The sequence below is a fragment of the Ambystoma mexicanum genome, chromosome 12, assembly GCF_040938575.1.
Source record: "Ambystoma mexicanum isolate Mex_15411 chromosome 12, UKY_AmexF1_1, whole genome shotgun sequence".
NCBI classification, from domain to species: Eukaryota; Metazoa; Chordata; class Amphibia; order Caudata; family Ambystomatidae; genus Ambystoma; species Ambystoma mexicanum.
The window spans coordinates 1,219,199,738-1,219,227,399 of NC_090936.1; the positions used below are offsets into that span (position 1 = coordinate 1,219,199,738).

Below are 27,662 nucleotides of genomic sequence, written 5' to 3' on the forward strand. Positions count from 1 at the left end.
TTTGTTAGGCTTCAGAAGCGGGATGATAATCGCCTCTCTGTGATTCTCGCGGCAACTCCTTATCCAGTGCTTCATTTAACATTGCTAGTAGCGGGGGGAGCAACTCCGCCTTGTACAACTCGCTAGGGAGTCCGTCCGCCCCCAGTGCTTTATGGGTAGGCAGAAGCTTCATCACTGTTTCTAGTTCCGCTAACGTAATCGGAGCCTCTAAATTCTCTCTGCAGTCCCTAATTTGGGAAGGCCGATAACTTCCAACGTTTCCATCGCATCAATCTCTTCGCTGCCTTCAACATCTCTGTATAGTTGCTGCTAATAATCCAAAAAACTTTTGTTGACTCCTTGAGTATCTAGTATTTGTCCATTCATTCCCTGTACTGCCCTAATTGTTTGTCTGGGTGTCTCACTCTTATATAACCAGGCTAACAGCCTGCCCGGTTTATCTCCCTCTGCGTGTTGTCTTTCCACAAATCTTTTATAATTCAGGTTGCATAGTCTCACCCAACACTCCCCACAATCTAGTTGCAATTGTCTTATGGTTCCACCCTCCTCAGGGGAATGTACACTTTGACGCACAAGTGCCTCTAGTTTCATTTCTGCTTCGTGTAGCTCATGTGTAATCCCGCCTTGTAGACCTTTAGATTTAGGTATTGCTGCTCCCCTCACCACCACCTTGAATGCCTCCCATATTGTGCCAACCGATTCTACACTTCCTGTGCTATGTTCAAAATATTCCACTGTTTCCTTCCGCAGATCCTCCCTGAAAACTGTATCTTTCAAGGCTTCGGTTCCAAGTCTCCATTTCGCGATCCATGCTCTGGGCGGCAAGTATTGCCATGTTATAGTCAATGGTGTGTGGTCTGAGAGGACTCTGGCTTTAGATTCGGATTGTACTTGTTCCGACACCATCTCCGACATCGCAAACATATAATCTAACCGCGTGTCCAGGTTTTGTGGGGCCGAGTAGTGGGAATATTGCCTATCCTGTGGATGGTGCATCCTCCAGACAACTACTAGACAAAAGTCACTTATTAAGGTCCTCAGGGCTCTAGCTACAGGATTAGGCTTCCCTAACTTCGTATCTGATCTATCAACTCTGGGATCTAACGTGCAGTTGAAGTCCCCTCCCCATATAACTGTCCCACCAACATATGGGCTAATCTTGTTGTATAGAGTGTTGAAATGACTAATGGCGTTTTGGTTTGGGGCATACGTGTTGATATTGCTCAGCACTCTATTTTCTACTAGTCCTCTTGTGAGCACCATCCTCCCATCAGGCTCTATGGTGGACTGTAGCAGCTTCAACGGGACATGTGGTGCGATCCATGTGATCACCACTCTGAGTTTCCTGCGAGAAAGCAATATCTATTCTGTCTCTTCAGATACATCATATCCTTATTCCTCTTTAAATAACTATTGAGTCCCCTGACATTCCAGGTCGCTATCTTAAGGTCCCCCATCTCATCCATACTCCATTCTGCCCCTGTGCCCCTTAGTCCCTCTGATGCTCAGTGAATTATAGGTGTTGACTTGTTCCTCGATTCTCTTTAATACCCTTTTAAACTTGTCGGGTCTGAACCCTCTTCTCCTTCTGGCAGCCCCACCACTCGAATGCGGTTGCGTCTTGCCCGCCCTTCCGCCGCTTCTGCTAGTCTTTCCGTTGCGTACCTGTTGTTGTAATATGTGAACCTCTTAGGCGTTGGCCGTGCTAACGTCTGTGTTGGTTTTCACTGCACTTTCTAGGCCACTTGTGCGCTCTGCCAGCGCTCTCATATCCTGCCTCAAGAGGTTGAGGTCCACGCCGACTGCGTCGATTTTGAGTTCCAGCGCTGTTTTTAGTTCCGGCATGGCTGCACCAACCTTATTCCCTCAGGAGGATTTCAGCTCTGTTATGGCGTCCAGTATCAGATGTCCGTTACGCGGCGGGGTGGTCGTCCCTCGCGTATCGCCCTCTACTTGTGCGGATATGTTTGGGGAGAGTGGTGTTTTGGCGAAGATGTCCATCATGGGCTGTTTCCCTTTTAGTTTTGCTGCTTTTGAGCGCCATCTCTCTCGTCACTCCACTAGCCCTGATCGCATGCCTCACAATGTTATGTTGTCCCAATGCAGCCCAAATCTTATTTATGGGTTGTTGTCGTTCCCGGGGAGGAGCCCTGGGTAGGCTTCTCTTTCTGCAGCTTCTTCCAGGCTCAGCTCCTTGTTATAAGTTTAGTTCGCCTCCCTACACGGGTTTCGTGCTGTCTGGTGTGGAGCTGCGTTATTGCGGCCCTGCGTTCACACCACCGCCTCAGCCGTGTTCGTATGTCTGTACCTGTTAGCCTGGGCAACTCGTTTGGGCTTCACAGTGCAGTGAGTCAGTATCAACCCTTCCCCCGTGTTCATCAGGGGCCAACCTTCTAACTAGCATTCCACTCTTGTCTGCGCAGCTTCCCGTGTTTGCTTAGGCTTCAGCCACCACTTTCTCTCCCTTTGCCAGTGGCTTTGTTTGAGTTTCCAGGATTTCCCAGCTCTACCATGTATCTGCTGCTTTCGCCTGGCCTGCATCCAACATCTCTCATGGGTCTTCGTATTTTGCTTCCTGACCTGGTTAACTGAGCATGCACCTAGATGTGTTCATGAGGTTCATTATATTTAGCCATGCTTCTGTGGTCCCTCTCTTCAATGTTGCAGCCCATGTGCATTGTCACACGTTCTTTTTATTACACTGTTTGTACCTTGCTCAGCTGTGCCAATGAGCCGGCGGATGCGTGTTTCTGCAGCCCTTCACCACCTGATCGGGTCGCTGTAATTCCTACAGATGCTAATACAGTGTTTGTCCGAGTGGGTCGCACCTTCCTTCTGTGTGCGTGGGTTGTAGCAGTTAAATAGCGGCTCTTACGTCTGCCGTTCATTTTTTCTCCCCGTGTAATTGCTTTGTGTGACGATCTCGCCAAGTGTGCTGCCCTTATTGTGCCTCCGCTGCATATGGGGATCCGCTGCTATCCACGTCGTAGTTGGTTTCCATGATTCGGAAACTCTGTCCTTGTTCCCTGGAGCCTGCACTGTATCACCAGAAAAAGTATTCATGTCAATTACATTGGCCCTTTCCGTAGGGTTATACCATGCATTCCTCTGCAGTCTCCGATTCCTGGCTTACTCATGGACGTGCTTCCGATAGACACTGTTACACTTTCAATGCCATGCCATGACATGCAAGTGTGCCGGCGGCCATGCATTTGTCTCCGCAACTGTATCCTCAGTTCCAGTGGTGCGCTACTGTGTCCGGGACAATTCTGCCTTCTTCCCGAGTTGTTTCACGCAGGGCACTCTGCGCTGGGGACTCCAGCGCAAAGGTTCCCGCTCCATGAACTCTCAGCGTAGGCTCTTCTGTCTCGTTCTTTTTCTCCAGCTTGCTCATCAGTTTCGGCAGGGGCCGTGCACTCATCAGCGCCGTGCTGATCCACACGCCTACTTATCGACCTTTTCTGCTGCTTAGTATGCAGCCAGACTGAGTCTAATCCTGTCATAACCTTGTCAGGGCTCCTCCTCATTCCTTGCGGTGGCTCGTCAGAGCAGCCCTTTGTTCTTGTCCGGGTGCCATCTTGTTACAATGTTGTTGGGACACTGCAAATCCTCTTTGGTGTACCGCTCTCAGCATGTGCTGCGATTCACTCCGAAATTATGGTAATGTTGTGCCTGGGACCTTCATGGACCTGCAGCTCCAAAATCCCACCTCGTAGCCAGCATAGAATATATCTTCATCAGGATACATGCGGATCGTCAGGAGCCCAAAGGAGTCACGTCTTATCACTTGGCTCTGTAGCCACGCCCCCCTAATGTAAATACTTTTGATGCTCTGCCGCTATTGGGATAGTCAAGTATGCCTCTTTGAGGCCTAGTCGGGCGAGCCAATCCTCTGTCCTGAGTAGGTCTCGAAGAAGGTGGATGCCCTCCATCTTGAAGTGTCTGTATACGACCCATTTGTTAAGACTCTTCAGATTTATCTCTGGTCGAACTTTCTCCCCTCTGTGGACAAGGAACATGCTGCTGACAAAACCTGGACTGTCCTGACCTTCCCGCTCTATTGCCCCATTGACTGCTAGACTGCGCAATTTGTTGAAGAGTAGCGTTCGCGGCATGACCATAGAGGCTGGTGCCTGCGCTTGAGGGACAACCTATAAATTCTAGCTGCATGCCTAATGCTGCCTGTAATACCCAAGCATCGCTGGATAATTTGCGCCAAGCTTGCAAAAATTGGATCGTCTTGCCCCCTACACTGGAGGTTGACGGAACTATACTCACCGCCTGGCATGTTCTGTTGCCTGTAGGCTCCTCTCCTGTTTTTGGGAAAACGGGCTCTCGCTGGGAAGAAGTTATCCTACTGGCAGTTCTCCCAGAACTGTGCCCTCGGTCCTTTGGTTCTTCTGTGTATATTAAATCGACCGGACCCCGACCCCTCTGCCGTCTTGTCCCGGCGAAAACCCGACTGGGGAATATTCTCCTTATTGAACTTTGGGCTTTCTCCAGGGCGGAATATGTGCCGACAAATTGATTCATCTCTTTGGCAAACGCGTCCCCAAACAATAGGCCTTTTGCGCCTTCTCCCGCTTTGTACGACGAGAGGCCGCTCAACTTGTTGTCAATTTTTAACAGCACGCCCCTCCTTTCAGAAGAGAGTGCACATTTTGCATTCCCTAACAAGCAGACTGCGCGTTGGGCACAGTTCGCAAAGGCCTGCGGGTCCACTGGCATGTTGGAGTCCATGGCTCTTTCAGACAAATTCATATTCTTTGCGAGCGGGCCTTTGAGGTCCCAAGAGTTTATCTTGGCATCCACGCCACGCCCGGTCCACTCCTTTCCGCACATCCATGTATGATTTTGTGACAAAGGTCACCATTTTTGGGTTGAGGTCTGGGGTGTCGGTCACTTTACTTGGGGGCTCAGGTCTGGGACACTCCGCTCTCATTTTGGATCTTATCTTTCTGTCAAGAGGCCTCCTTATATGCTGTCACGTATTGAGCCACTCTGGGACAAGGCACCCAGTCTGTGGATTTAGGATGCCGTATCGCCTCCGGATCAAACATGTCTCCTAGACCTTCCTCATCTGGAGGTTGCTCCGATATGTCGGGTTGCTTAAGGGTTTGCTCCTCCTCCCCGCTTTCGTCCGGAGTATATCCGGCATCCTTTTCATCCCCTGTATTATACGCCCCTGGGGCAGGGGGACGAGAGCCTGGCACTGTCACCCTATCCAAAAAGGCTTAGTTCAGCCTGCTCACTGGTTCGACTGGCTCTTGGGGTCTCAGGTCTACCCCTTCTGGATGGCTCAGGGGCATCATAGAGTTCTTCCTCTTCCGAGCCTTCTTACTGCCCTGTTGTTCAACCCCTGATTTGGGTTGTCGATCTGAGGTTCCCTCGCCGGGGCTGAGCGCCCTGCTCTTCCTAGACTTTTCTTGTTCAGCCTTCTGCTTGTTTAGCATGGCTTCCAATTGGTCTAGCCTCTGAGCGAGGGATAAAACTCCTACAGAGACAGCCTTTGATAATGAGTCCCCTAGGACTCTCTTAAAACTGAAGGAGAGGTACTGATCCACCCCTGTGGGCTCCTCTGCCCACTCCTCTGAGCTCCACTCGGGGGATGTGCTCCTTGACTCGCTGGGCTGCACATAATGTGCTATGATGGTAGATGCTGGGGAACCTCAGACTTTTATCAGCCACGATGAGTCTGGATAGTGATTTGATGCTAATCACTATCTCTGTTTTATCTATCATTTTTTTATTTTTTCAATGTACATGTCACAATAAGGGCCTTGTTTGTGCCGCGCTGCGCCGTTATAAATCTCGAAGTTAAGAACCCGGGTCGCAATGGCACAGTGGCTTCTGGTGCAAACTCGACACTGAGCTGCGTCCTTGGGGTCCTAACGCCCTGCCAAGAGAATGTTGCTGGAGCTTCTCCGTATGAGGAAGCGGGGCCGGCTGCCTTTGCCCGCAGCACCGGCCCCGGCTCCTGAGTTGCTGCTTATGAGGAAACAAACATGGGTAAATGAAAAGGGAAGACGAGTGGCGAATGCTGCGTGTAGGGGCAGATGCTGTCGTGAGCGAGACGACAATTCACTCTGAATGTCTGAGGTAATGAACGTTGTGTTACTTTTGCAAACAGGCTTTCGCGATGGCTCTATAAATATATACGCGTGCGCTTCATATCAATACATTTACCAGAGTATATGCGAGCGCTTCAATCTACATGAGTTTATAGCATTGTATGTCACATCTATAGATATTATAGCAATGTCATGGGTAACGTTACAAAAGGTACTTATCTCATTGGACTTGGAAAGGGTCTCTCTTATAGGAGTGGGCAGAGCCTGATTAGGCACAGTGGACAGACCAGAACTACCCAAACCCAGAGGATTGTGGGGACTAGTAGTTTGTGGAGACATTTTCCTTCAATTTTAAACTATGCTACCCCTATTTGTGTTTTACCTCCAGACGATCTTGCAGGAAACAAAATGTGTTACCAAGTAAAAAATAAAGAAATGTTTACATTTCTGTGGGAGCAGTAATAAAGAAGTAAAGCATAATGCTCGCCTCCTGTCTCGACATAGAATTCATGGTACTGTAATTGTCCTCCATAATAATCCCTAGCTGGATACTGCTGAGCTTGCCTAGGGTCAAAATAATTATGCTGTTGCTCATTATTCCCAGTATTTGTTGTTATACTGTTCCTAGCTTCAGTTCTTAAAAAGGTTCCCCTAGTCATTACACGCCCATAAGAACGTCTGCGCCCTCTCCAGCACAAAGGGCACTCCCTTATCCAGTGATCTTCTGCCTTACAAAAATGACACCCAGCGTCTATCATACCTGTTCCCATATTTGGCAGGGCAATACCACTTCCTCCTCCTCCTATATATTATGTTTCCCCTTTGTATGTTCATATTACCTCTGCCTCTTTCTGGAAAAGCCTGTTGCATTAGCGCCCTTGCTTTTAATTCTTTCATTTTCTTTTCCTTCTCCCCTTTATCTTTAGCATGTCGATTTGCATAGTACTTAGCCATATTCAACATCCGGGGAGCAGTTTCAGTTGGCCATGTAGACTCATAGGTTTGTTTGCATTGTTTTAAATAAGGCAACAATCCTTTTACAAAATGTGAAAAGGGCTTTCTGTCCCTCTGGCATAGCCATGTCCATTCTGCTAAATGAAGTAAAAGCTTCTTCCTTTCGTGCAAAATATTTTTCAACTGACATCACTCAGTTTATCCCAATTAATTTGCTTGCGGGGAACCACTTCCTGGATACATGTTATCAACTGCGCTGGAAGAGCTATTATTTCTTTTGCCAATTCCCCAGGCTTCCCCCTTTTCCCTACCGCCTCTGTCACCTCTTCCCACTTTGACAGGATCTAAACTGTCCTGCATTCTACATTGGCGCCATATATTTGCTGGTAGAATACTTGACAACAACTGATCTATATCTCCCAATGTGAGCAGACATGTTTTAAGTACCCGGTCTGCCTGGGTGTAGCACTGTTCTGGATGTTATCTAATATCTGGATGATCTTTAGTAAAGAACATTAATTCCATTTGGTTTGAAGGGACATGAACCTGGTGTGTCGCATTTTCAGTGTGAAACCCGGGCACTTCTCTCATTGGGAACGCTTGAGTTACCATAGACTTTAACGGGGCATTTATGATCCAAAATAAAAATGTGGACACTATTGCAGGACATAACCTTGCATCAAGTTTATACTATGTACTATTGTAAATGCAAGCGTATCTCGTCCCTGGAGCACATATACTTTAGCTCGCTTCACTCTTTCTACCCCATTTTTAATCCATGCCACCACTACCTTTTCTGCAGTTTCCATGTTGTGAGCTGTAATTCTTTGAGCACAAGGTGGCGAAGAGACCACCTTGTCACTAGGCACCTGATGGGGGGGTTGGAGGACGTCTTTTAACCATGAAACAGTCTAACAATGGATCTGTGTCATCCTCTTGTACAGGAGGGCGGTGTTTCCACTGAAGGACCCATAGGTCAGTGCTCACCCTCTAGTACCTGTAAGACAAGATAGCTGCACCATGTGAGGAATGGGGGTGCAGGATTCACTTAATCCAACATGACTCAATAATGAGGACTCAGTAGTTTGGCAAAGGGAAGTCCGTTTAATGACAAGTAATCAAACAGGGAAACAATTGGAAATCAGCATCGTTGTGATCGCCTGTCTCGCTCCAACTTCCTCAAACTTCAGTTGAACAGCAACATTTAAACATAAAACTCGTCATCACTGAAGTCTGACTCTACAAATTCGTCATGCAATATAATTGGTTAGGAAAGGTAACTTAAGTATAGGTGGTGTATCTGTATATGGTAACAGAGCATGCGGATTGGATAACTCTTATCGGGTGGGCGTCTACGCCCAACCCTCTACATCAGGCGTGATAGACGTCACTACAACTACGACATCCCATTGGTTCTATCTATAGGACCCTAGATAATTTGGTCCCTTGTGATTGGGCAGGTTACACCCATAGACGTAAATCTCCATTTTAATTAGCAGCATGCAGACTGGACACCCAGGTGCCTAGTGTCCCAAGATTCAACCTGCCTCCCTTCCATCAATCAGGGCTTTTGAGCTATGTGTCAATTAGTTGGCTGGGCATGGCCTCGAAGCTGTAGCCTCTGTCATGACCACTGCCTCCAAGGTGTCAGACCTAGCCCAACATCCTTGGAAGCGGGGTCATGACCCTTATTCCAGGCACAAGCCGGCCCCCGTAGGGGCCTTTTGGACCTTGTCCTGGCGCCAGCGCCGCCAGGCTCATGCTCATAAAGGGACCCAGTCCCGGCACTGGAAGCGCCGGGCTCATATAAAAAGGATTGGTGCTTGGGTGGACTTACCTCCTGCAGACCATGCTGCTTACCTACCTGCAGGATGAACTCTTCATCCAATCTTGCTGGGACTACTTTAACTGCTGGGTGGGGCCAGCACCACTCCCAAGAATTACATACTGGAACTCTTTTCTTATCTCTGAAAGCTGTGGAAGAAGACGCCTAAGCACCACTGAAGGCTATTTAAACCACGCCCGATTGGTTTCACGTGCTTCGCGTTATTCTGCAATAGCAGCAGGACGCTCACCGTGTCGGCTCCAGCTGATCTTCTTCTTCTGCACCTGAAAACAGGAAAATCTTCAACTTACCTTCCTGAATCCAGCTCCAGCCTTCCGCGACATCTGAAAAGGAAAACGAGAACATCAGAGTAGCACGAGAAAGTACCAGAGCTGCTCTTACCACCTTCCGGCGCCTTCCAAGGCCTCGTGCCGCGATTCTTCGTTCTCCAGCCATCTGCAACTACAAAGAATACAGGTTAGCGATAACTCTGTGATATCTGTTTACCTGTGCCACGGTCTCCGCGAGCTCCGTTCAGCGCCATTTGTCCGCACCTGTAAAATACAAGAAGGACATTATTAGAGCTCAGGACTCCATTTCTACTCGCGTGCCTTGAGTGGTGATACCTGTCCATCCTCCGACACAATCCTTCGGCATCAGTCTTCATCGCCGATTGCACCGCGACCTGAAAGAAAGGGGAAAAAGACTTTTAAAGGTGCATTTAACTTCAGATGAACTTTTGCTTGCCTGCAAAAACTCCGGACTTCTCCACTTACCGGATCAGCATACCGAACCTGCAAAGAGGCAAGATTCTGAAAGGACAATAAAAAGACTCATATAAGGCACTCACCGTTCGTGCAGCTAACGACGGTCTTGCCTTCTGGACTCTACCTCCGCAATAAAAGGCTGAACTATCGTCCAGTGAAGTAACTGGCTACAGCGCCCCTGCACAGACGCAGGATGGAGAGCGCCGCTTTTACCTACCTAAGGTGAGCATGTGCGGCCTAGGAGAGTTGTAGGAGTGTCAGGAAGGGGAAAGGGCCAAAACCCCGTCAGGCAGAAGTTAACCCCTGTCTCACTCTCCAGATTAAGATCACAGTAAGGAGGGGGCCCTTCCAGGGTGGTGCCTAAGACCTGCGAGTGACTTTGGAAGGTTCGGAGAACGCCCAGACCAGACCCGCGCCTCCGAGGGATTCAGGTGAGCGTTACAGCCTCTTATCTGTAGAAGTTATGGCACCCTTGGATCTGGGTGACATCAGACGTTGGTAATTCTTCGCACCTGACTGCTCACATGTCTGTTTACTGTGAATCTGCTTCATTTTCCAGCTTTTCGTGTATTTGATTCTTCTTTAGCCTCGCCACCTGCCTGGGCCCCCCTTATCTTGACCTTCACGGGGCAGGCTGGTATGCTGAAGTTTCGATTCTCCAGCGTTGCCGCTCTCCCCATTTCCTTGGGTTGACCTTGAATTCCCAGGCATGAGCTGTTCTTTGTTGAGTTTCGATTCCGCTCTTCTTTCTGGCTTCAGCTGGAATATGAAACCTGGCCTAGTAGGCCTCTGGCCGCCTGGGCATACTTCTGCTTAACAAAATGGAGTTGCACTTGTAGAATGTGCCTTATTGAGGTAGATATATGGTTGGTGCTTGCCGCTCTATTAGTCTACTAAGCATTACAAGCAGTATCGTTTTCTTAGCTTCTTGCGTTCCAAGCCTATTTACATGCGTTAATTGGTTGGTTACTTCCATCTTGTCTCATAGCAACGTTTCCTTACATTTTAACATAGTCTCTTGCCTGTGTCCATTACATCTATTTTTCATAGCTGCTCGCACTGGCGTGCTATCCTTTATAGCTGTTTTTTTGTTCATTCGCGAGTCTGTCCAGGCCCTTGTGTCATTTCCACTGGCCATCCATTAAGGCTCTTTGGGTCTCTTCGTGGACCGTCTGCAGGTACTCTTCATTTCGTCTCAGCTGCTGGTATGGTTGTCTAAGAGGGTATCGTGCAGCCCATGGCTGTCTAGTTATGGGCGCTTCAACAGGTACAGCTCTTCTGATGTACACTGGGCAGAGTCCCAGCGCAGCTCTCTGTTGGTTAATTTGCTCCTCATACGTCACATACCTTGGCGAGTATGCTCCTGGTACCTCGAAATGGGGGGGGTAGGGGAGCAGGCCATGTCTGGGACCTCCTCTACACTCTAAAGTCACTTTTGATTCGGGTGCCGGGGCTGAGGGGGTAAGCCTTGGTTTACAAACACACCCTTAATCCTAATTGTATCTTCATGATCTCCCTCATCCTTTTTTCATCTCTTTCTGATAATATATGCATGCTTTCTCTCTTTCAATTTGTGGCTTATGTTTCTTAATCTGTGCTTCTCGCAGTTTTTTGTCTTGAATCTTCCCATTGCTTGTATATTTCCCATTGCAGGGGTCTAATGGCCTGATCGCCCTTAGCGGTTAGCACTTCCCTTAAATATGCTATCCTTTCCAGGTCAAAAGATCCATGTACTGGGAATTGCAGGTCAGGGTTGTCGGCAGTGTATTCATGACATTTTTGAAGAAACATCACTATGCCCAAGCCTCTTTTAATCATTAATTCCCAGCCTGGCGTTCCTTCCAGTGAGGTAGACACATGTTTTTATAACTCCTGTTGCCTCTCACAGCATTTTAATCCCATTTCTTTCTTTACTTTGTGATCACAAAGTTGAGTTGATAATGTCTCATTTAAATGTAGTGTGCCCACAATCCGTGCCATCTACAAGCTTGTTTCATGATTCATCCATGCCATGGTTTCTAACCTTTTATACACCAAGTGTATTTCTCTTATAATTAATTACCAGTATGCTTCCTATAGAAACATTACATTACATATCCAAGTGTTTCCCTATGGCTCATTAACAGTATGCTTTCACAGGGAACACATTACATAATGTGGCAATAAGACCCTCGGCAGCGGGCCAATACTGCCCACGGTAATGCTCCTGAGGCCTCTTTAAGGCCCTCGCTATGCTCGGGCGTGTAACTAGGGGGCCCCAGGGGCATTACCGTGGGCGGTATTGGACCACCGCCGAGGGTCTTATAGCCATTAGTACCCTGGCCCGTTAGACCGGGGTACTAATGGCATTTTTTTCTGTTCCGAAACGCTGCTGCGTTTCGAAAAAATTAAAAATAATGAAATGGCTGCCAGGAAAGAGAAAATGTAGTCCGTTTTCCATTTCCATTGGAGCCATCAGGAGCGGACGCGCTGGAAACAGAAGTGTTCCCAGCGCATTTGTTCCCGAGAAAAAGAAAAAAGAAGGTAAGAGGGGTTTTGATAGTTTGCAGGGGATGGTGTTGGAGGGAAAAATTGTACCCGAGTCCCCGGCGTGGACGAAGACAGCCTCCAGCCTTGTTGGGGTTCGGAGCGGGGATTGCCCCGTTTGGAGCCTCCTCTTTGGCTAAGGGGCTGCCACGCCCCCCGCCGGTAACAAACGCAGGCACGTCCGTGTGTCCATGAGATTGTTATGTGGTATGGCTCGGAAATGAGCCAATCACCTTAGTGCATCCCATGGACGCACGGACCGCTGGGAACTAATGAAGTGTATTTCTCTGTTGTTCATTTAACAGTATGGTCCCTATAGGAAATACATTTAATTCTTATAATATCAGATCATACAACATTATTGTGGAACTGTCTAGCCCCTTTTTCTGCAGTCCTGTTCCAGTGCTTCTCCAGGAATGTAAATCCTTTTTTTTTACACTGACCGTGGATTCTCAGTTGTAATGATCAATGCGTCGAAAAGGGTCGGCTGGTGAGAAAGTGTGGCTGCTAGGAAAACTTCTTGGCCTGATAACAGCAGAGCGCCCCATGCCCGACTCGCGCCTTTGCCTGCTGTCCGACCGTGGCAGCTTAGTCCAACTGGATCTTTCTGCAATGAGGTCCCATCTGGGGTGCCAAATTGTTAGATAAAAAAATTATAATACTCCTTTTTTTCATTTGAATCTAGCAAATAATTTCAAGACACCATGAAGCACCAGGACAGAGTGTTGGGTTTAAACGCTCTGCAGCTTTACTTAGCATGGTGTGAAGACACCATCTGAGCCCTATCTCTCTGTCTCTGCTCCCCTCCATTCATAAGGAGAGCATTTATTTATTTTACCACCTGTATTACATTATAACAACCATTGACTTGGGGCTAAAATTCCCACAGCTGCCCTTGACTAATTAAACACTCTTCATACGTGCTCTCGACGCAGGCCCAACAGTTTGACCTAGCCAGGACATTCTGTGTTTTTGCAGGCTAAGGGCTTCTTCAAAACATTTTCGCAGTTATCTGTTTTTGGAGAATATATGTTAAACACTTGCAAAGCTTACAATTTTAATACATGTTCCTAACAGCAATATTGGGCAAGAGGGGTCAGATGAAAAACTGTAACTCGGGATTACAATTCAGTAAGATAAATCCACTTGCAGGTCATGTGCCTTTTTTTTCTTCTGCATAGATAGGCATTTTATTTTGGTGAACAAACATTCACACTGTTAAGAGGCCTTACTACAAGTCCTTGGGCAAGGACTTGTGAAGACCAAGGTACAGTTCAGGTACAGGGATTCGGGCAAGTTTGTCATGACTCTCAATGCAGCAACTGTGACTCGTCGGTCTGGCTTCAAGGTTAAGAGGAGAGTGGGTTGGTAGCTGGATACAGAGAGTCACATGTCTGATGCTACACTTCGCATTTACAGAAGAATATATCATAAATGTTAAAGTCAAGCATCAGAAAGATCTTTAATGCAGGTTATTACTTAAAATAAATATCATAAAAATAGTGCAGTGTGTAAAAGACACTCCCACACTTTGGAAAAACATGGGCATACAATGTTGCATGTAGACATTAACAAAATGGAGGGCACATCTGCAGCTGTGAGGAAGCGCAGATGTGGGTATTTAGTTCAGATCACAGGTGACTCTGTGAAGACAAAGGGCTTTAGGCCAGGCTGCAGGGCAGGGTCCAAGAGGAGTAGCAGCAGTCTGAGCTGGGGTGTCCTGCAAAGGAGAAATTAGATTCTCTCGTTCCAGAAGGTTAACCTGGAGTGCCCACAGCCATCACTGGTCTAGGTAGCTTTAAGAGAGGACACAGGGCTGCCAAGCCAGAGGGTCAAGCGGCTCACACTAGATGGAAGAGCAGGAAGATCCTATAGCAGGATTCCAGCTCATGGACATGCAGCGTTTCCTTGTCAGGAGGATCAAGAGTCTGCAGCACCGCCAGCTTCAAGGTTCTTCATGGATGTTCAATCTGTCCTTCATTGATCCATGATGTTTAAAGTAAGCGAAATCTCACAAATGGCTCAGGGTTGCGCTAGTTATTCACACAAAGGAGCTAGTTCTCGGCCCAGCTCTCCATTCTACCTCTGTGCACCTTTCAAAATGTTGGCAGATATCCTATCGGGAATGGGCAGCCAAGCTCCTCTTTTGCAAATGCACACACATGCATGCAGGATACCTGTGAGGGCTCTGCTCAGAACTCATGTACGCACAATAGCCAAAATGGGTATCCCTTGTGTGAAAACCCGAAGAAGAAATACTGCTAAGAAATTGGCTTAGTTGTAGGGCTTAAAAATATTTACTGATAGATTATTTGCTCCCGTTTGGGTGTTAAGTGCCTACCAGCAGGGTGAAAAGGCTACCACACTGTTTAGCTTAATGAAAATTGCACAGCTACCACCAAACAGAGCCTCTAGGTGAGGGAACGCATACAGGGACCATAAGAGGTTCTCTGGGAGCTCCTCCGCCCAGGTAACTGTATAGGCTACTTAGGGCAGCATATAAATCATGAAGCTGCAGGGCAACCTGGGTAGTAGCCACTGTCAGTCAAAAGTATCCGGGACCCCAAAAAGACTACCAAAGATAGCAAAATGTGACCCTAAAATGGATTTCTGACCACCACTCATGATTTGAAAAATACTGCAAAGTAATAGAAATATTTTTGGAGATACAAGCTTTAATTGAATCTGTTTCCCATACAGGCTATCAATGCAATCCTTCAGAAGCTTGGGCCCATTACTGAGACGGAGACTGCATTACCGTGGAGTACAGTCGAGGAGGTCTTCAAGCACATGGTCGAGTCAGCCGCATCCCATATCTACAGGGAACATTTCGATGTGCTCTTCAAGTGCTTGCAGGTAAGTTTTCATAATGGAATGCAAAGATAATTTACACAGTTACAACCTGTAGTAGTTCCTGACTCTCTGAAGTTGACCGATTTGGGATAATATAGTCCGGCGTAGCCCGTGGCCTGTTCAGTAGAGGCCACATGCTTGTCCCCTAATGGACAATCGGAATAAAGACGCAGACACCAGGGTAAAGAGAGAATTTTTATAAATGTGTAGTTTGGGTTTTAAGTTTGTGTGTGTGTCTGGATACAGTATTCAGTAAGGAAAGAAAAAGAAAGAACAAGAGGACAGAGCTCCCCTGTCCAAGAATGGGCTCGGCAGGGAAGAAACAAATCCAAGATGGATTTCAAAAAGAGCAGTTGGAAAAAAGACAGTTGAGAGGTGAGGGAAGGAGACCGAGAAAGACAAAGATTTACCTGGAAGGGGGTGGAGGGTGCTCTGCCTCGAGTGGCCCCCCCAGGGCCTTCATCCTGAAATTGGCACCATGTGGTACGTGGGGAGCCCCCAGAGACAGAACCAGGAGGCCAAGCTGCTGATGCAAAGGGCGCAATTGGGTCCATGTCTCAGGATCGACTTCCTTAGGCCCATAGCAGACCAGGATACTGGTTCCTACTAGGCCAGGGGCTTTACTCAGGCATTTAATCTGGCCAGTGAGGGACTCTAGGGACTTCCTCAACCTGAGCACCACGGGGCGTCACCCATGATAAAGCAATGGGCGGGCTTAATCCCCTCACCCTCAGCCCAGCTGGCTACCTGAAGAGGATGGTACCTGTCTGTCAAATAAGGTGGCAAATCCTCAGATGCAGCACAGCACTTGGTGGCAGCTTGGGGATCCCCCCACAGCACTTCTCATGCTTGGCCACGTCTGCCAGGTGTAGCCCGGGCAGTCCAGGTGGGCCACTTGACAGGGGAGTGGCCCCTTTGATTAAATTAAGCCCAGAAGGGCTAAACACACATTGGGCGCTCCCCTGCTATGGGGAGTACCAGTAATTAGATGTGCCAGGGAATGTGGCCACCTGGGAGGCAGCAGAAGTAATTCGGGCGCTCCCCCGCCTATGTCCCCGGCGCTCCCCTGGGCATTGAACACATCGACAGGGTTCCAGGCTAGTGCACCAATCGCACCACCTATGCATATCCAAAATCTTGCCTTACCCAGTGTTGTGCCCTGTCATCCTCAAGCGCCCATTGTAGATGCTATCATGGCTGCACTCGTAAGCACCCTTATTCTACCACGGCTTAGAGCGCGTGCCAGTGCTACACCAGAGCATAGAGGTGCCGAACTGATCACTTCCTCTATGGCGGATGCTTTCAAGGACGTGTTTAATGAGGCCATTGCGATACCATCTGAGCATGGTGTCCGTGTCCGCCTGAGACCCTTCTCTGGGGAGAAACCAACCCCGAGGGGTGAAGAGGAATACCAACTATGGGTGAACCAGACCAACCAGGTGAAACACAACTGGAGGGCTACCAACCAGGAGAAGAGGCGACGCGTCATTGACAGTCTGTGCGCTGCTGCTTTGAAAGCCACCCAGGCGCTCTGTGCCACATATTCAGACCCCACAGCGAAGGACATCAGGTACAAGCTGGATGGAGTGTTTAGAGCCACCGTGTCCGGTTCAGAGCTCATGGTGAAGTACAGCGCCACCCGCCTTCAACCGGGTGAGTGTCTCTCAGAATATCTGGCAACAGAAGGGGATTGAGCCAAACAGCCTGAACCTGATCAGGCTGCAACAGGTCATGCGCAAAGCCAAATCTCTGCTGCTGTTATTTCTTCAACTACGACTGAGAACGGACCCAGAAACCACCACCCTTTGAAGAACTGGTCAGAGAGGTGCATACGCTGGAGGGCGAGAACGAGGACACAGTGTACAGTTTACTAAGTCAACTGGTGTCTCCAGACGCTGCTCTGGAGTATGATCTGTGACATCAAGTAGAGGAGTTGTGCCAAACCATCCAGGCGATGCAGCTGCAGAGGGTGCAGGCCAAGCCACCGCCTGTAATGGCATCCGGCCACCAGAGCACAGAAGAGGCTCTACACTGCCATACCGAGAGAGAATACCAGCTCTTCCGGCACGCTCAAGAGCCACGGCAGCCCCAGGTGAATCAGTGGCATACTGCACCGCTCCAGCCTTGGCTCCAGATTACACTCAAGTCGTGACAAGGTTCCAGGCCTTGAATAGTCCAACACACGCGATGGTGGGAAACGTCAGTGAAGACCAGGAAGCGGTGCACCTGAATCTTCAGAACTACTACGCGCCAATCGAGACAGAAACAAGTCTGCACCACCGGACAGGCCCAAGGCTGGAGTGACACCACCGGTGAGCAAGTCATCTGGGAACCAGCATCCTCCCAGACCGGCTAGTCCACCCGAGAGGAAGATCATGGCATGAGTAGTCGACCTCGGTGATTCTTACTTACCTGTTGGTGGTAATTTTTCGAATATGAGTTCAATTCCGAGTGTCTCTAGCAAGTTTGGTGCCCCCCTCGATCATCGGATTGTATTATATATTCCTCTCCCTCACACTCTGCTTATCTGGCTGTGGATGGTAGAGGTGTGGCCGAGGATTCTTCTCTGGGGACCCATCGGTGTAAAGGAACTGGGAGTGACACCCATTCTTATCTGAAACCTATTGTTCGCAAAATGTCCTTTTACCTTTTAAAATAACTTGCATGTTGGCTTGCGCTAAGCCTTGTGCAGGAGGACTTCTCACCCCTGTCGCAGGTAGTATCTGTTGAATGAACTCTTTTTAAGAGCGCTGAAACATGCTTGGTTAGTGTTCAGATGGATTTCTAGAATCTGGTCTGGTGGACAGATATTAGGAGGTCACCCTAGTTATGTTGCACAGGGAACACAGAGTTAGCCAAACCCCAATCCAAGGTATTAATGGGGAGCAGTCAAGGCTCGGTCTCAGTAGTGTGTGAGGGGGGTCAGGGGCCTTCAACGAGTCCACACAGAATAGCACACAATAATTCAATTTAGACACTCGGTTATACATTTTTAAATTTTATTTTAGGTCTTAGTACTACCTGCTAGTTTTATTTTTCAGTGTGTTCCTATCACATAACACGGTGTGCCCCAAAGTCACAGGTAAGAGATCTTCTTGTTAAAAGCATACAATGGGCCTTGTGGTGGTTACTAGTTTCAAACTATTTAAAAGTTCATCAACAATTTACTAGAAAATATGTAAGATCTCTCCTATCTTCCAGACCCAAGGCTAACCCAAGGGCAGGATACTTGACCCAGGTTCGAGGACCAACAGTGAGTGGAGGGGAGACGGGAGACAAAGGGACTTGTGTCCAGTGTTATCCTATGGAGGATGGGGGCAAGGGGGGAAACGGGCACACTGATGCTTAGTCCCCCCCCACACCCTGACACAGATTGTCCCAGTGATTGTGGATTGTCCCAGTGATTGTGGATTGTCCCAGTGATTGTGGATTGTCCCAGTGATTGTGGATTGTCTGGGGATTGTTGGGGGCTCAATCTTCTGCCCTTTGTTCCATTGAGAAATACCTAGGAGTTGCGGGTTTGAGGATTCTTCCATCGAGTGTAATTGCAAGATGCACCCCTATTGGTGAAGAAATGCAGAATCCAATGATGCAGCCCCCCCTTAGGACTTGGCGATGAGCACCATTTGCAGGTGACAACAGGCGTTCTTCCACTCGCAGTCACAGCAGCTGCCCCAGGACAGGTTGCCTTGAAGGTATGAAGCTGGAATTCGGGAAGAAGACGACTTGTGACACAAACTGGTGACCACTAAAGTTCCGGACTTCAACTCAGAAAGGTGTTGCTTCTGGCAAGGCCACGAGAGAGCTGCTCAGTCCACTGGCAGTTCTGGAAAACGTCTGAAGGCTCTGAAGGGCAGGCTCCTTGAGAGGGCATTGAGACTAGTTGGGCCCACTTGTCCAAGGGATGAACCATCGCTCAGGGTCTTCGGCGATCAGGCAGAGGAGCAGGGCATCACTGGGCCGGACACTGGAAGGGATGCTAGACTGCTTCAGGAGTTGTCTTCAGTGGTGTTTTGTTGTGTGGCAGCTTGGGTACTAATCATAACTGTGTAAATGCAAAGTTTCACCATTTCAAGGTTAACTTGCCCCCCACCCCACCTCCTTCTGGACTATATAGGGTCTTTTACCAGATGGTTGGATGTTCGCAGTTTGGTTGGAACTGTCTTCATTGACACTTACTGTTTTTGTGCATACTCTAGCTCCATCTTGTGTTGTGTGCCTACAGTACTTATTTTACACCTGATAGAAATGTTATGGGCTATTTCAATAAGGTGTGTATTTGTACAGCATGCCAGTGTTATGTGCTTCCTTTGGGGAACGGTGTGGACTAACTGAACATTCCTACAAGCCCTCCTTCCCTTCTGAAATTAAGCCTGATTGCACTTCCGTGTCTGCGACTTTTAGAGAGGTTGGGTTCCCTTTTGGTCAGTTTGTTGTTCCGTCATTAGGCCTGGTGTTTGTGCAGCCCTCACTAATGCCGGTATGAAAACCTCCCTGTCTTTGATTCTAATCCCATGGTAATGGCTCCTAGCAAGTGATCAGGACTGGCATTAGATCAGCCTCAATGGCCAAAGACACCCCTATAGATTGCTTGTTGCTTTTTGTGCACTCATGCACCTTCAATGCAACCATGAGAGTGGCCGTTTGCTTTTCACCCAAGTTCTTTTAGGGAACGTGCTGACAAAATCTTGTCTAATGCAGGTTTAAATGAAGGAGAAAAGGAAAATCATGTTACCCTTTTTTATTTTATTTGTCAAATGGTATGGTTGTCTCTTGTGATGGGTGGCACTCTGGCCCTGGGGTTACGTCGGCGGGTTTGGAGTTGGTCATCCCTAAATCTGCCTCTGTTGAGGTCCTGTTATCTGTTGAGCATTGAGAGAATAGTTCATCTGGGATAAAATGCTCTGTGTATGTGTATCAATTGTCTGTTATGCTCATCTTCTCTAGGAATCCCTTCTTGGACTTTGTGAGAAATTGACTTCAGCCAACAGGCTGGAATGCTCTGATCAGATTGAACGCCTTCTTCACGTGTATCTCCTCCTGGTGGAGCATGAAGAAGGCTCCAAGATACCAAAACCAAAAGAACTTTGCCAGGTAAGTCATGGATGTGCATGTGGACTGCTGCACACATTCAAATGTAAACCTGCATATGCGCACACTCATGGATGCGTACATGATTAATCCAAATATCTAACCATATGCATATGTGGGAATAATATGCAAAATATAATATGCGTGCTGGTATGAAAGAGAACTGTAAAGGCCCACATGTGTAAATGCAATTGTTAATGTGGTTAACTTGCAGCTGTTCATGAATGAATAATACCCAATTATAAAGTCTCACTTAGGCATGGGATATCTAGACATGGAAACTTGCATGCATGGATTTTGCATCAATACGTAGATGAGGTACAAAACTAAAAATGCATGCATGCATGAAGGCATGCATATGTTAACACGTATACATGCTTTGCAAACATGCACTATGTAGAGAAAGGGTATCTGGTCATTGCATCGACCTCCAAACCGTCAAATGCCATACCACTGAAAAAAATGCTTTAAAAAAAGCATTGAATGCATTTTTTTAAAAAGGGTTTAGTTTGGTAAAGGGTTTAGTTTAATTATTATGGGGTTTAAAGGTTAAAAGGGTGTTTGGGGGTCAAACCACCCATTTAAAAAAAAAAATGCATTTTATGCTTTTTTTCGATGCTTTTTTTTCAATGGTATGGCATTCAACGGTTTGGCAGTCGATGGAATGACTAGGGACCAGAGAAAGCTGTCAAGTGATGGTTCTATGAGTTCCTCAATGGTGAGAACAAAGCCGGGGCTCATACTGTGCTATAAAACACTGGCTCTTTGAAAATGTAGTCTGCTTTTGTTCAGAACATACTTTTGTTTTTTTTAATTTGGCATGGTGGGTGTATATGTATAATTCATCAGTTCCTGGGGTTTGACCAAGATGCCCTGGGAGGGGCAACAACTGTCTGGTTCCTGAACCTATGCTTGTGTCCGGCTGCACCAAGGTTTTTTACCCTGCCCACTGATGCATCGGGTCACCTGGACCCATTGGACTTGGAGACTGACGCTGTGACTGACGACCAGCCCCCTTCTAGTCTTACTAGTTTTACTAGAAGTTCCTGGAGCGAGAACATGATGAACATGCGCGCAGGGGCCCACCTCCTTGCTCTGTTTAACTCCATTTAGGGTCTACAAGCCTATTAGTCAAAGTATTTGATGCATCTCTGATTCACTTGCCAAGGAGGTCCGCACTGTCCATGGATGTAACTGCAAACAAGTGCTCCAACTTGCAGACATTAAAGTGCTACTGCTCTTGATAGAGGCTCATGGAATGGGAGGAGGGGGATCTAAGTGGGGGTTCCTCATTGACCCACCTGTTGCAAAGGGGCCTCACAACTCATACCCGGAACGTCCTACAAAGCTAGATACACTTGGTTTTTCTGACTTCTAAAGATAAGACTGACCACCATAATCCTGAGAAACAGCCATCGGCCATTACCCACTGTGAGCCTAGTGTGCACATCCCTATAACACAGCCCCACGATGAGCAATCAGCTCAGCAGAACATGCCCAGGGAACCCATTAAGGCCCCCAGCCCCACCGCTAAGCCCATTGTATCGGAGATCCGGGATTTAAGCACAGTGGGAACTCAAGCTCCCAGTGTGAAGGGAATAAAAGCACGCAGCACCTGTCCTGGGGGTGGTGGTATGACCAGCTTCTTACGACCATGGGAGGTCAAGAAGTGTCACAATATTTCTTCATGGGGTACCCAAACTACCTGCTAACAAGCAAGAACCTAAGGAGGCACTTTCAAATAAATGCCTACCTGATTCCGTACTGCAAGGGGCTGTGCGTCCAACCAGCAGTGTTCTTTCTGGTGCAAACCTTACACCATTGGGGAAAAGGCCAAATGGGAATCAACGTGGCTTTGGGTCCGAGGAGTCCGCAGTTGCGCTATGATTAGAGCATAGGGGATTTACCCCACTTCGTTTAGTAAGCTTCCATTCATTTCTTTTTTCCTTTTTCTTTTTCTTCTCTTTTGGTCTGATGTATTGTGATAATTTAAGTAAACGTTTTGTTGTGTTGGGATGTACTTTGATGGCCTGATGGCTGAGTAAAGTTATTTGATGATGATGATGATGATATGTGTTAGGGTAGATGTTGGGGAGAATTCTCAGAAATGTGCTAATTCCTCTCAACCTTAGAGACCCCCAGCTCTTTTGCTGGACTCTAGGACTCATTTTTTCCTGGAAAGAGTGAGACCCTTTTTCCCCCACTCTCTCATGTATTTTAATGTGATTTGGACTCTGTGTTTCTGTTGGTTTTAGGAGTCTGGCAAACTCCATAGGCATCATCTTTTACATGTGTCACACAGCACCTTCAGTGCAGTGGCCCAGGGAAGTCTTGCAGATTTTCCAAAGGTTTAACAACCTTTCTCTTGGATAACTACTGTTTCCAAGAGCAGTGAAGTGAAATTGACTTTCTGATGTTTGTTAATCTGCTTAGATTCTCATGCTGTGCATAGGTCTGACATCCAGTGGTCACTGCGGAGTATTGCATTTTGTTTTTCGTAGTCGAAAAGGGGACGTCGACAAGGCGTGTCTGTAACACTATCCCTATAGTGACGTGCAGTTGTACCCACAACTTCTCACGCGTCGAGGTCCCTCAGATTGTTTTTTTCCACCCAGTTATTGGTCGCCTTTATGCGGAGCTCCTCGAGAGACATTGCAAAATCATTTCCTCGACCCTTGGTCGTTTATTATTATTAACTATCACATAGATCCCTCCCTCGACGTAGCTGCCAAGCTGTTCTCCGCCGATCAAGATCTTCGACGGAGGGACGAGTGGAGGAGATCCTTCGGCGCTGCCGAACACGTGGCCTGGCCTCTCCGCCTAACACAGTAGGGAGAGTGGGGTTGTTGGTCATTTCTTTGTTTCACTCTGAGAATGCCTTTCTCTTTCCCCTCCCTCTCTTTCGAGGTCGTAATCACATTTCATGCCCTCAGCTATGGAGAGGACGCCCTTTAGGTTTTTTGCCCGCGTTGCAAGGACAAGTTTACCTGGAAGGACAAGCATAAACTGTGTAACCATTGCTTGCCCATCGATCACAAAGAGGACGGCTGTGCGACCTGTAAATTACTTAAACCCAAAACTTTAAAGGACCGCAGGGTCAAAAGGTGGGCAGCCTATGCGATGTCTAGGTCTGACTCCTCGCCAGCTGCCGCCGCCGCCGAATGTGATGAAGACAGTGATTACACGGCCTCCGTAACGGAGGTTGTAGACCTCTCGAAGGAGCGTTCCCGCTCCTCGTCGTCGTCCGTCCCCAGCCCAGACAAGCCCGGCTCACGCCCCGCTTATGGGGAAGAACACCCCGGCGACAAGGACGAACACAGAAAAACACATAAGCACATACCCCACAGCACGCATTAGTCGAAGACGAAGGCAGCCATAGCGTCAACGGAGGTGTCTGGTCCACCGGTGTCTTCCGGCGACCGTAAGGGTCGCAAGCCCTCCCCGCCACCGCTTCCCCGACCGGCGACTGGGCTTTCTGCAGATAAGGGCGCTAACCCCAAATCCTCAGGCGACGTACCTCGCAAGAGTGCCTACGTTGCCAGTAAAGACTCGGCACTGCATAGCGATCCCTCGACGGAGAGCGATCCCTCGACGGAGAAGCTGATCACCGAAAGCCTCGCGCATATAGCTTCTAAAGACGGCCAGAGACTGACGGCGGGTGACACGTCTAAAACCGCTCACAAGGCCAAAGAAACGCCGAGGACGCAGGAGGGTAGGCTGGGACAGCTCCCACCGTCGACAGAAGACCCTAGCCAGCGAGAAGGTTTCTCAGAAGGCGAAGGGACTCTATCTTCAACGCTATGGGACAGAACTAAGCAACTACAGGGAGAGGAAACTCCCATTTCACTCCCAGACCGCTCTGGCCTACCTTACTGAACTGTAGAGAGGTTCCAGTCATGTATGAACAAGCTAGACAGGTTCATGGCCATCCCAGAAAATAGGACACCCAAGAGGCCAAGGGAGGTTCTCTAGGAGGGGCCATGGGCTAAATACCCGAAGCTGTTTAACCCCCTACAGGAAGACATGAACTCTTACGACCTCACTGAAGAGGACTCTCACTTCCAGGAAGAGGATGAGTTTGTGAATAATGAAGACCAACAAGAGGGAGAAGGTTTTCATGATGAAACTAACATAGGTGAGGAGGGCTATGAGGAGGACCCAGGTGAAGGTGGCTCACAGCCCTGGCAGTCGCCATCAGGGTCTACAGACCCCGACATTATAGACATTTCTTCTCCTCAGACCACACCGGTCAGAAACCCCTCTCCAGTAGACGATCAGCCCACCTTCAATGCGCTACTGAGGAAGGCAGCAGCACATTTTGAAGTTGAAACTGGGAAGGTCACCCCCGATACTGATTTCGTCGAAAGGATTAAAGAAAAACCTCCCACTAGTCAAACTATTCCTATCCTCGCCTCAGTTAAGAGACGACTCACCCCATCGCTGTCCACCCCTGCGCTGGTAAGAGGGGTCAATCCAAGAATCGAGAAATTGTTCTCACCCTCTCAGTCAGACCCATTAGATATCGGGGGTCAATCAGTCACGGATTCCTTAGCGGTGACTAACACAAGGAAGAGGGCTGGGGTTCCACTGTCAACCAGCGAGGCACCCCCTGTTAAAGAAGGGAAAAAGCTTCTTTATGCAATTAGGATTGCTATGCTGATGCTCAATGGGGAAAGCTTAAGCAGGACATCGAAGAAGCCCCTTTACCTCTAAGAACTCGCTTATTGGCTACAGTTACAGAAGGAGCTCTTGTCAACCAGAGCATCATTAAGAACACTCTTGATGCGGCAGAAACTGCTGGCCGTTCTTTGGTGCAGGGAATTCTGCTGAAGCGTCACGTCTGGCTTCGCAATTCCGGTTTCAAGGCAGAAACGCAGGCGTCACTCGTTAATAAGCCAATAGAAGAGTCAAATCTCTTTGGAAGGGCAGTGGACGACGCACTGGAAAATGCGAAGAAAGAATTCAACACCATAAAGACCTTAGACCAAATCTCAAAGCCTACAAACAGGCTGGGATTTGGGAACAAGCGCTTTTTTCGTGGCTAACGCCAACAGCAGCAGCAACAGCATTACACTGCGGGCAACTGGCCCTCTAATCAGGGTACCGGTAACCAGTATAACCAAAGAGGACAACGCCGTGGCAAGGGCAGAGGTCGGGGCTCCAGCCCCAGAGGCACCAGCCCCAGAGGCACCCCGAAAAGTAACACCAAATGACCCGAAGGTTCGGGTCCCCTGCCATGCGTCTCCGGTTGGGGGCCGGATAACATTGTTCCTATCAACATGGGAGGGAATAACATCAGACCGGTGGGTATTGTCAACCGTAGCCCACGGGTACTGTGTAGAGTTCAATCGGTCCCCCACCTACAGACCTCCAAGGGGACGACGCCTGTCACCAGAACACCTCGTCATCCTCCTGCAAGAAGTAGAACAGCTGCTACAGAAAGGAGCAATAGAGGTCGTGCCCCTATCTCAGGTAATGGAAGGTATTTATTCAGTGTACTTCCTTCTACCCAAAAAGGACCCAACCATGCGCCCTGTACTAGATCTGCACCCAGCAAAGAAATTTGTAAAACCACAAAAATTTCGTATGGTAACATTACAGGAGGTAATTCCCCTGCTATCTGCAGCACAGAAAATACTTCAGGTTCATGATAGAGGGCAAATACTACCAGTTCAGAGTGCTACCCTTCGGCATAGCGCTTGCACCAATGGTATTCACGAAGGTACTGGCAGTGGCAGTGGCCCACCTGCGCAGGTTGTCCATACCGGTATACCCTTACCTCGACGATTGGCTCAGAACAGGTTAGCCCTACGAGACGTGCTTCTCAAACACCCAGAAGACAGTAGACCTTTTGTTCCAACTGGGCTTCTCCATCAACGAGAAGAAGTCCAGCTTAGACCCCAGCTAAATCAAACAATTCCTAGGGGCTCTAATTCGAACAAAGGACGGCCTTGTCTTCTCCTCCAACGAGAGGGTCCAAAATATGCTGTTTCAGATCCCTCACTATGTGGCCGGTCGAGAGGTGATGGTACGCAAAGCAATGCGCTTGCTACGAATGATGGTGTCATGTATGTATTTGGTACCTCACGCGTGCCTGCGCATGCGCCCAATGCAAGAGTGGCTCAACGGCCAGTGGTGTCAGGCCAGCGGACAATGGGACGATCTAGTGGTGGTCTCGCAGGCCTTGGTTCTCTCGCTACGGTGGTGGTCGAAGGAAAACCTGGTAATAGGGGAAACTATTCGCCACCCCCGCGGTGGAAGCCACTGTAACCACAGACACATCCCTCACAGGATGGGGGGCTCACCTATCCCATCAGACTGCTCAGAGTTTGGACTCCGAGGGTAGCTTCCAAGCACATAAACATATTAGAGCTACTTGCGGTGTTCAAGGCACTAAAAGCCTTCCAGACACACCTACAAGGGAAGACAGTGATGGTCCTCAAGGACAGCACCAAAGCCATGTATTACCTCAACAAGCAAGGGGGCACTCACTCTCCAGGACTGTCCAAGCTGTCCCAGAACATCTGGAAGTGTGCTCTCCGACACAACGTGTTCCTATTATCACAACATGTACCAGGGAATCTCAATCTGCTAGCAGACAAACTCAGCAGAGACTTCCCTCTGCCCTCAGAGTACGAATGGCGGTTACACGAAGACATCGTCTTCGACGTCTTCACACAATGGGGCTTCCCAGAAATAGACCTGTTCGCAACTCTGGAGAACTCACAATGCCTAGATTATGCCTCCAGATACCCACAGAACCGCTCCAAGGGGAACGGTCTCTGGATACCATGGTCAGGGAAATTTGTTTACGCTTTTCCCCTGACTCCTCTGCTGAACAAGATAGTGCACAAGATGCACCAGGAACCAGTCACCATGATACTGATAGCCCCGATGTCGGCCCGCCAACCATGGTTTGCGCACCTGATGGAGATGTCCCGGTCCCCACCAGTGAAACTGCCCTGCCCGTACAACTTGCTGTCACAGGACAAGGGCAAGACACTACACCCATGCCCACAGAACATGAACTTAGCAGCCTGGCTCCTGAGGTCATAGAATTTGGTCATTTACAACTCCCTCAGAGATGCATGGACATTCTCAGAGAAGCTAGAAAACCCAACACTCGCCACTGCTATTCTAGCAAGTGGAAGAGATTTGTCATCTGGTGCAGAGGTAAGAGCATCAACCCAGTCCACTGCTCTCCCACACAAATTGTCCTTTACCTGACCCATTTACTGGACTCGGGTCTAGTGTTCAATTCTATTAAAGTCCATCTAGCGGCACTTTCTGCATAAACCACCTCTCAACTTAAGGTGTCATGGTGGAAAGTCCCACCATGACACCTTAATTTCAATGTAATTTCATAAATATTTCATAAAATTACATGCATCTCATGGTCCTGATTAAGTCCCAGTATGGTACTTCTTAAATAGCAGATTAATTTGCATTCTTGTTGTCTGAGTTGAAGCCTAAGATTACCCCCTCGTTTCCCCAGCTTGATTTGCATGAGTCCAATAAATCTTAAATCTTCTTGATTATCAAGCTGATGATGTTGCTGCCTATGTATGGCCAATG

General features: G+C 48.3%; 1 protein-coding gene across 1 annotated transcript in view; it reads left to right on the forward strand.

Moving 5' to 3' along the window:
- The window catches only part of UTP20 (UTP20 small subunit processome component), a 1,390,303-nt gene that overhangs the window by 142,792 nt on the left and 1,219,849 nt on the right, over window positions 1–27,662 (forward strand). The window contains exons 8-9 of the mRNA XM_069629877.1: window positions 14,844–14,999; window positions 19,944–20,090. Of these exons, the coding sequence (XP_069485978.1) occupies window positions 14,844–14,999; window positions 19,944–20,090 (303 nt within the window). The remainder of the gene's footprint in view (window positions 1–14,843; window positions 15,000–19,943; window positions 20,091–27,662) is intronic.